The 10,388-nt window shown below is 47.8% G+C and overlaps 1 protein-coding gene across 1 annotated transcript in view; it reads right to left on the bottom strand.

Annotated features, from left to right (window-relative positions):
• Positions 1-10,011, bottom strand: part of SCNN1G (sodium channel epithelial 1 gamma subunit) — a 31,529-nt gene extending 21,518 nt beyond the window's left edge. Inside the window, exons 1-4 of the mRNA XM_031658398.1 lie at positions 7,875-10,011; positions 4,426-4,726; positions 1,557-1,747; positions 167-270 (exon numbers count right to left, since the gene is read on the bottom strand). Coding sequence (XP_031514258.1) covers positions 167-270; positions 1,557-1,747; positions 4,426-4,726; positions 7,875-8,191 — 913 coding nt within the window. The 5' untranslated portion in view covers positions 8,192-10,011. The remainder of the gene's footprint in view (positions 1-166; positions 271-1,556; positions 1,748-4,425; positions 4,727-7,874) is intronic.
• Positions 10,012-10,388: the final 377 nt, after the last annotated feature.

Below are 10,388 nucleotides of genomic sequence, written 5' to 3' on the forward strand. Positions count from 1 at the left end.
GCATGAACACCGATGGAAACGCTGATAGAAAAAAAGGGCATCCTTAGTTTCTGGCCAAGTGGGAGAGATCCTGCATTTCCAGAGGGCTCCCGCATCCCCACTGTCCTGCTGCCCCTATGTCCACTGTTGGAGGACCTTAAGATCTCCTTGGCACACGTTTCCTTACCATATTCGCTGCCCCCCATGGAGGTGCTGAGAATGGTCTCATTTTCTCTGTTGTTGAAAGTGTAGCAATTCCCATGCATTGGATGGTGGAAAAGTGTGAAATTCCTATGGAGGAAGAAAATGGGTCAGAAAGGGATCTCCCCCATGCGTCTTAGCTGAAGTTGGGCAGGGCAGTGCTAATGGAGTCAACTCTCTTTGGGGAGAATGCATGAGAGACGTGACTCATTTTCCACATCTTGCTCCTGATCAAATGACACACAAGGCCCCTCATCCTGGTTGACACACATGGACATAGAACTAGACTCTCTGCCTTCTGTTTTCTCTCGGAATCCTCTCACCTTCATCTCTATCCTGACTTGACATTCCTTGTGCCATGTCTGTGATCTTCCCACCTCAGCCTCCTGAGTAGCTGGGACGACAGGTGTGTGCAATTATGCCCAGATAAGTTTTTGATTTTTTTTCCTAGAAAGGAGGTTTTGCCACATTGCCCAGGCTGGTCTCAAACTCTTGAGCTCAAGCAATCATCCTCCTCAGCCTCCCAAAGTGCTGGGATTACAAGTGTGAGCCACTGTGCCCAGCCCAGGAACACTTTAGAATGTCTCATCCACTGCCCAGTCACCATGAGGGATCTGAGTGTTATCCTAAAGGTGAACAGTCTGACATCTCACATATTTGAACATGGGCCTTTCTGCCCCCATCCCTCTCTCCTTCTCTTCCTTCCTTCCTTCCTTCGAATGATGGTTCTTAATCATCAGTATGCATTTTGGTAATATGCAAGGTTAGGTTATATGCACACTATATGACAAAAACAGCAATCACTTTTGTGCCAATCTAATACCTTGTGGGTTAGTGTGTTTGTTTGTTTGTTTGTCCAGAGTCTTGCTCTGTAGCCCAGGCTGGAGCGCAGTAGTGCAATCTCGGCTTACTGCAACCTCCGCCTCCCAGGTTCAAGTGATTCTCCTGCCTCAGTCTCCTGAATAGCTGGGACTACAGGTGTGCACCACCACGCCTGGCTAAGTTTTGTATTTTTAGTAGAGATGGGGTCTCACTATGTTGTCCAGGCTGGTCTTGAACTCTTGACCTCAAGCGATCCACCTACCCCAGCCTCCCAAAGTGCTGGGATTTAGAGGCATGAACCACCATGACCGGCCAACTACCTTGTTTTTAATGAGTAGTTTAATGACTTTAAGGATATTTTGATTTTATGTCATGCACACCTTACTCACTGACTCTAGAACACAGCTCCCATGTAAGCAATTTCCAAAAGGCAGTGTCAGTGAGAAGAGCACCTTTTGCTCCCAAGACCTATCATCAAGGCTGTAGGTTCCTGCAAGGGGCCTGGTATTCAGAGCTGGTACTCAGAGGCTAAGAGAGCAGCATTCTCTCCTGACCTGGCATCACAGGACACTCCATCAAAGAAGCAGGTCACCAGCAACTCCTCAGCAGAATAGCTCATGTTGATTTTCTTCTCCAGAGGCACCTGTGCCATGATATTCATGTAGTGCAGCTTATACCACTCCTGAATGGCATTGATCCCCGAGCTGAAGGTGTAGGTGGCACAGTCGGAGGTGTCATTCGAGCACTGTGAATAAGAGGAGACACGAGGCTGAAGCCATCGATCCTATCGCTGCTCTTCAGAAGGACCGTAAGAATGAGGGACTGAGACTTCCAGGCCAGATACTCAGGGGAACAGGTTGGATATCTGGGGCAAGGATGAGTTTCCTCTGACTTCTAGGGGCTGGGAGTGATCATCCTCAAGCCTCAAAGACCAAAAAGGGGCTGAGTGAGAAAGGACACAGTCCTACTCCTACAACTCTGCACTATTTGCCCACCAAGCAAGAAGGAAAACCAGCTTCTTCAGGGTCCCCAGGTACCCTGGGGCTCACCTGATTGATGCTACTACGTTCCTAACAACCTTTCCCATTTCCTATCATATCAACAGTCAAGCTATCTGGATTCCAGCCCGGACTCTGCAGGAGAAGGAGAGACTACTTCTCTGCAGGATCTTAGGCAAGATATTCTGTACCCATTATCTCACCCACAAAATATTGGCTGAAACACCATCCTTCTCAACCACATCTGGTAGCTGGGAGGACCCATGTTTGAAATATACAATAATGAGAACGTCATAGGGAAGCCATTGTACATTCCAAATGTTCTCGTCACACAAAGCTGGGAAACTTTTCTAAATGGACAGATGTCAACTGATTTTGGCTGGTTGCAGTGGCTCATGCCTGTAATCCTAATGCTTTGGAAGGTTGTAGTGGGAAGACTGATTGAGGCCAGGAATTCGAGACCAGCGTGGGAAACATGGCTAGACCCCCATCTTCACAAAAAATAGAAAAATTATCCAGGTGTGGTGGTGCATTCCTGTAGTCCAAGCTACTTGGGAGGCTGAGGTGGGAAAATTGTTTGAGCCCAGGAGTTCTAGGCTGCAGTGAACTGTGATTGCACCACTCCCACCTGGATGACAGAGTGAGATCTTGTTTCTAAAACAAACAAACAAACAAACAAACATATATATAAAGAGTTGATTTTGGTATCAAGAAGAACCTTGCAGATATCCTATGAAAGGACCCAAGAAGACTTTGAAATCTCAATGGTTTAGAAGAAGGTCCATTTTTCAGGATTTGGGACTATAGCTACAAGGTCACACAATTGGCAACCAAGCCTATAAGGTATGGACATAGCCCCCGTCCTCCAGAGGTGACTGGGGCATGGAGAGGGAGGGTGGTGATAGAGTTTGCCCAGGAAGGTACTAGAATTCATTTTCAGTGAATGGCATTTTTCAAGAGCCCCTCAGGCCAGGTACAGTGGTTCACGCCTATAACCTCAGCACTTTGGGAGGCCGAGGTGGGGGGAGCACCTGAGGTCAAGAGTTCGAGACCAGCCTGACCAACATGGTGAAACCCAGTCTCTACTAAAAATACAAAAAATTAGCCAAGCATGGTGGTGCATGCCTGTAATCCCAGCTACTTGGGAGGCTGAGGCAGGAGAATCACTTGAACTCGGGAGGTAGAGGTTGCAGTGAGCTGAGATCGCACCACTGCACTCCAGCCTGGGTGACAGAGTGAGACTCTGTCTCAAAAAAATTTCCCTCAAATGGGACCAAAAGGGAAAATGAAGTCAGATGAGGCACCTCATGAAGGCAAGTACTGCAGGAACACTGATGTTTCTGCCGTTTATTGTCTGTCTTTTTCTTTCTGGTGCCTGCACGTCAATTTTGCTTTGGAAAAATTTCCTTTCCCCCTCTGGATACAGCCTGGTGTGATTGTCCATGAAGATACTCCACCATCCATTAGCCAAAGGGTGATTAGGTGACCCAAGCTTGACCAACCAGATAGTCCCAAGATGGAATCTGACTCTTAAGCATTAACAACACCAACAAAAACTGAACATATTTGACGCTTCTTTACTCCAGCAGCAATATCTGAAATGACTTTTCATTATGCCTTGCTACCTAGATCCCTGCATCTGTCCTAATTTCTGCCCCTTGAGAGGCCTCTATGAGTTACTGGTTGCCTTCTAACACATTTCCCCCTCCCTCTGCACCCCCCAACTTAAAATTACCTGAGTCGGTTTCAGTTGTTTGCAGCTGAATCACCCCAGCTGGGTGTCTTTCCTTTCTTTTCTTTCTTTTCTTTCTTTCTCTCTTTCTTTCTTTTTTTTTTTAAATAATTTTACTTTAAGTTCCGGGATACATGTGCAGAACATGCAGGTCTGTTACATAGGTATACATGTGCCATGGTGGTTTGCTGCACCTATCAACCCATCACCTAGGTTTTAAGCCCTGCATGCATTAGGTGTTTGTCCTAATTCTCTCCCTCTGCTTGCCCCCCAACTCTACCTCCCCCCCTTTTTTTTAACGGAGTCTCATTCTGTCACCCAGGCTGGAGTACAGTGACACCGTCTGGGCTCACTGCAACCTCCACCTCCTGGGTTCAAGCAATTCTCTTGCCTCAGCTTCCCAAGTAGCTGAGACTACAGGCATATGCCACCATGCCTGGCTAATTTTTGTATTTTAGTGGAGACGGGTTTCACCATGTTGGTCAGGCTGGTCTCGAACTCCTGACCTCAGGTGATCTGCCCGCCTTGGCCTCCCAAAGCGCTGGGATTACAGGCATGAGTCACTGTGCCTAACCCCAGCTGGGTGTATTTCTTCCAGTGGGACCACAGGGGCTAGTGGCTAAGGAGAAGAGTCCTGGACCCAGCCCATCCCATGCCCTTAAGCAGTGAAAGAATGAGAAGGTGAAATCTTACCAGTTGGAATCCCACCACCTGCTTGGACTCGATGTGCATGACATTTGAAGCCTTGTGAATGATTCTCCCATCAACTTTTCGCTTCCTCCCTGTGAAGAAGTCCCTGGCCTTGCCCTTCTCATACTGATCAAAGATCAGCAGCGGGATCCGGTGGGAGAATCTGGGCTGCATTCCCTCCAAGACGGAGCTCCAGGACTCCGCCTCTCGGCGCTTCCGGGACTCTGGAAAGCCGTACAGGGACTTCAGGGCCTCTCTGGTCTCCTGTTCCAAGTCAGCTAGAAGGTTGCGCACGGCGCTGTACCTGCCAAGGTGGGGAGGAAAAGTCAGGGAGAGGGGAGGCGGCACTGGCAGAACCCTGGTGCTCCTCCGGGTTGTTTTCCATCAACACGTGTCAGCCTCGTGCCCACCTTTCCCAGCACCTTGGCAGAGGAGACCACGCCTTTCATGACTTGATGCATCCAGAGTGACCCTGGCTCCCGCGAATGAGGAAAGGCTCATGCGTGACCTGTGTGTGACTTCCTGTGGCCTCACCTCTGCCGCCACTATCTGGTTGCTCTCGGGGTGTGTTGATGAATTTGTCCCGACCAGCATTTCTGGAGTGGTGACTGTCAGGTGCCTCCCATAAACCAGCCACAGTGAGGACAAGTAAATAACTGCCAACCAAGAGTCTACCTAGTGGGCAGGCTCCTTCTCCACCCAGCTCACTCTGCCTCTGCCCTCTGATTGTCCTCAAATCTGTGCTGGGGGGAAGGAGGGTATAACTGTTACCTCGACGACCCCCAGGAACACAAAATAGTTATAAAGGAGTTACCTTCATGAAGCACAATATACCATCTTTTAATTTTCACAAATCAAATGGTTCCAGCCTCCTCTTAACTCTCTCCTCTCTCCTTTCTCTCCCTTGCTCTAGGCATAGGCAGCAGAGCACAGCAATTGAGAGTAGAAACCCTAGAGCCAACCTACCTGGGTTTAGGTTCCCCATCTTGGTACCGGCTACCTTACCTTGGACAAATGTCTTAGCCTTTCTGTGTTTTAGCCTTCTCCTTTGTAAAGTGGGGTTGTTGGGAAGGTTCAATGAGTTTATTATATATAATAAACACACACAGATATACATATAGATAATTAAATGGCCTCTATTGTTGTTGTTATTTTAAAGACAGGGTCACTCTGCTGCCCAGGCTGGAGTGCAGTGGTGCAATCATGGCTCACTGCAGCCTAGAACTCCTGGGCTCAAGCAATCCTCCCACCTTGGCCTCCCAAGTTGCTAGGACTATGAATGTGTGCCACCACACCTGGCTAATTTAAAATAAAATGTTTTTAGAGACGGGGTCTTGCTCTGTTGCCCAGGCTGGTCTCGAATTCCTGGCCTCAAACAATCCTCATGCCTTGGCTTCTGAAAATGCTGAGATTTCAGGCATAAGCCACTGTGCTTCTATTGTTAACTATATTAGTGTTATTATATTGATTAAGACTTTATTCCTCCACTACATTATAAGCTCCACTAAGGCAAATACTGTGTTTGGATTGTTCAGTTCTCTATCCCAGAACCTAGTACAGTGCATGACAGTTTATAGATGCTGAGTAAATTATTATGGAACAAATAATGAATGGAAAGAAGGAAGGAGGACCAGAGAGAGAGAGAAGGAGGGAGGGAGAAAGAAAGAAGAGGAAGACATGGAGGGTGGAGAAAGAGTCTTAGACTTGATCTTTGCACCACCTCGGGGGTATATGAAAACTGTGTCCCCCTATGCCTTCTACAGTGACAGAGTCAAATTAGGACGTGTCCTAGGGTATACAGGGAGGTCCCCAGGACCAGAAAGGGCCTGTGTCTGTGACTTTGATGTGCCCCATCAAGATTTTTAGGCAGGATTCGGGTCTTGCAGAGTTATGGTTTTTTTTCCCACCCTGAACCCATGAAATATGGGCTAAAATTGGAAGCTGGGGCAAAGCTAGGAGGCTTCCAAGCTTATGATACTAGTGGGTTTGAGGTCTCTGATGCAAAGGAAATGGAGTGCTGGGCATGGAGGTGAGATGCCCAGAGCAGCCAAACTGCTCTGCACCACCTCGGTGATGACTCTGGACAAGTTAGTTTCCTTTGATAATCTTCCTCCCCTGCTCTTCTTCCCTTCTCCCCACCCCTGCTCTGACAAAGTCTGCCTGATTCTGACCTGCCTCACGGACCAGTTTTCCATAATCCTGAGAAGGACTCTGATGACCTATTTAGAACAGGTCCTGCTGAGGATGATAGGGCAGTCCCAAGGACTGATCACACCCAGAGCCTGATGATCTCAATTAATGGGGCTGGGTTTATTCAGATGAGGGTTTGGGGCAGCTGAGGTGCTCACAGAAGTCACCTGGGTGTCACTTCTGAGTCAGCCTTGAGCTCACTCGTGCTGCAGGGGGAGTGAGCATGTGAGCTTGGAGAACCAGGGGCACAGATGCGGATGGGGGTTGGCTAATTTGGGCTTAATATGGGGAGTGTGCAGAGGGGGTTAGTTCGTTCCAGGCCTCTTCTAAGTGAAAAAAGCCTGCAGCTTCCTCTTTCTGCTCTCCCCGGGCTAGCCCAGCCTCGGAAATCATTGATGGGGTGGGTGTGGTGGCTCACTCCTGTAATCTTAGCACTTTGAGAGACCAAAGTGGCAGCACCAGTTGAACTCAGGAGTTTGAGACCAGCCTGAGTAACACAGCGAGACCCCATCCCTTAAAAAACAAACAAAAAAATTAGCTGGATGTGGTAGCATGTGCCTATAGTCCCAGCTACTCAGGAGACTGCAGTGGGAGAATTGCCTGAGCCCAGGAAGTCGGGGCTGCAGTGAGCTATGATTGCACCACTGCACTCCAGCTTGGGTGACATGAGACCCTGTCTCCAAAAAAAAAAAAAAAAAAAGGGCCAGGTGCAGCAGTAGCTCACGCCTGTAACTCCAACACTTTGGGAGGCCAAGGCGGGTGGATCACCTGAGGTCAGGAGTTCAAGACCAGTCTGGCCAAACATGGTGAAATCCCGTCTCTACTAAAAACACAAAAAATTAGCCTGGCATGGTGGTGCCCCCCTATAGTCCCAGTTACTTGAAAGGATTGTTTGAACCTGGGAAGTGGAGGTTGCAGTGAGTCGAGATTGTGCCATTGCATCCCATCCTGGGCAACAAGAGTGAAACTCCATCTCAAAAAAAAAAAAAAAAGAGAAGAAAAGAAAAAAGAAAGAAAGAAAGAAAGAAAAAAGAAAAAAGAAAAAGAAAAAAGTCACTGATGGTTTGAAAACTTGGCACATACAGATTTAGAACCGGGGAGAGGGCTGTTTACCAGTGTTAGCGACAAATTCAAATTTCTAGAAAGCACGTTTGTAGGCTGGAATCGACCTCCAGGCTGCCAGTGTGTCACTTTCGGGAGGGGCTTTGGCCTCCCTAGGGGGCCTGGCTCCCTACTCGCATTTCCCTGCTCATGCCTCTTACTTGTAGGGGTTGATATTGCAGATGGTGACCGCAGGAAAATCCAGCTTCCGGAAGTGAACTTTGATGGAAACCGAGACAGTATAGAAGGAGAAGACAAGGAGGGCGCACTGCCAGAGGATGAGGGCGACGGCAGTCAGTGTGAACCCGATCCACAGGAGGCGGCGCAGGCGGCCGCGGGACACCACGATGCGGCGGCAGCCATGGGTGTTGGTGTTGAGGCAGTACCACCGCATCAGCTCTTTAATGGTCGGCGCCTGAGGGCCCGTCACAGGCAGATTCTTCTTGATCTTGGCTTTGATCTTCTCTCCGGGAGCCATGGCGAGGATGGGACTGTGAGGACAGGACTTTGAGGACCGGCGTGCTGGAGGGGCAGAGAAGAGAAGCAGGTGAGCTGTCAGGTCCCAGTGTGTCCCTGGAGGCCACAGCCTGAGAAACACCAGTCCACGCGCCCTTAGAGGCCTCCTTCCTCTGTTCCTTGTGGCTTAGACACTTTGCATTCCGAAGCCTTGGCCCCTTCTCCACGACGTTTGGTTTTGGCCACCACAGCTGCCAGAGAAGCTGCCTACTTCTCTTACGGCCCCCAGGCCTAGCCGCGCGGGGGCTGGGTGAGGTGCAACCTGCGAAGCACTGGCTGGACAGGCTACAGGACCTTTCCCCAGGTTCCTGGGGCAGGAGCTCTGGAAGCAGCCCCATCAACTTTCTTATCAGGCAGGAGTACCCGTGCCGTATCACCTCCAGTGGCCCGCCTTCCTCGAGGGCAGCATTCCTATCTCATTATGCCCCCTGGTGCCTAGCACAGTGTCTGGCACAGAGCAGTGCTCCTCAGATGGTAACTGACAGATGAAATCTGCCAAGAAAATTTCCCGGCAGCCACCTTAGATCATGTTCCTGGCTGTATTTTCCCCAGCTTTTTCTCTGAGGCTTTATTATAAGTGAAACGATTTCTCTTTCCTTTCTTCTCTTTATAGTCAAGCTCTTAATGTTTCCAGATCACCTGATGTAACAATAACCTACAACTGTTGGCCACCTAGTGTTTGCCAGGCACTGTGCCATATTTCCTTGATTCTAATATACCATTAATTTGGAGAATGCCCTTGATTTAATAACAGCTTTGGAGGAGAGTACCAGTATTGGAAAGCAAATTATCACATTCATCAATGTACACGAGGCATCTCAACTATACAAACTTTACAATGAGAAATAATTTTAGAAGTGAACTAATATACTACATAAAAACTTATTTCATGTTCATAATATATAGTCTCATTAGTCTCATAAGTAAATTAGTCTCTCTCTATAAATACACACATAGCCTATATATATTTCATTTTGTGTTTCAACAGTTTCATGAAGTAGGCATGCTATTATTATCTCCATGTTACAGAGGAGGAAAATGGGCTCAGAGAGGTTGAATATCTTGGGCAAGATGATGCAGCTGGTTAGTGGAGGAGCTGGATGGAACCTTGCAGCCTTTACCACTATGGCATTTGCCTTTGAGGGGCCTGGTAGTATGCTGGGTGCAGAGAGTTAATTAACAGTACCAAGAACTAAAGGTAGAGGAAAGAGAAGGAACCCTGAGCTATTTAATTTACAAACTCTGAACAGTGCACATGACCACTTCCCAAGACTTGTGAGCACTAGTATTGGGGATGGGGTGTATATGAAAACTGTGTCCCCCTATGCCTTCTACAGTGACAGAGGCAAATTAGGACATGTCCTAGGGTATACAGGGAGGTCCCCAGGACCAGAAAGGGCCTGTGTCTGTGACTTCGATGTGCCCCATCAAGATTTTTAGGCAGGATTCGGGTCCTGCAGAGTTATGGGTTTTTTTCCCACCCTGAACCCATGAAATATGGGCTAAAATTGGAAGCTGAGGCAAAGCTAGGAGGCTTCCAAGCTTATGATACTAGTGGGTTTGAGGTCTCTGATGCAAAGGAAATGGAGTGCTGGGCATGGAGGTGAGATGCCCAGAGCAGCCAAACTGCTCTAAACCCACCATGAATTGATATGATTTTACCGGGATAAAGAACACCATCAAAATGATGCTAGTAGCTTCTGGGCAACAGGAATATAATTTGTTTTGTTTTTATCACTTAAAATATTGTCTATCCTTACCTCCTTCCTCACTACAATCCAAAAAAAAAAAAAAAAAAGAAAGAAAGAAGAAAAGAAAGAAAAAAATAGCAAGAGTTTGTTTTTAAAATCTAGGTCCAGGTTCAATTGCTTGTCAAATAAATAAAACCGCAGCCCTTCTCTGTGAATGTTCAACAGAAGCTGTGATTCTGGAAGCTCCTATCCCCAACTCTCAGGGGTCTCTCTGCCCCATCAGCTCCTTCCCCAGAAATGACCTTGACCCCAATGGATAAGTCGACAATGTCAGAGGAGCCCCAAGTGAAGGAAGGGAACTGATCTTGCACTTTGCAAAACAGATAAAATATTCATATAAATAATATTTCAACTTCAAAGCAAAACAAGACTGTAGCTACCATTAGATTATGCAGCCCGATCCAATGT

This window comes from Papio anubis, chromosome 18 (genome assembly GCF_008728515.1).
Source record: "Papio anubis isolate 15944 chromosome 18, Panubis1.0, whole genome shotgun sequence".
In the NCBI taxonomy this organism is placed as follows: domain Eukaryota; kingdom Metazoa; phylum Chordata; class Mammalia; order Primates; family Cercopithecidae; genus Papio; species Papio anubis.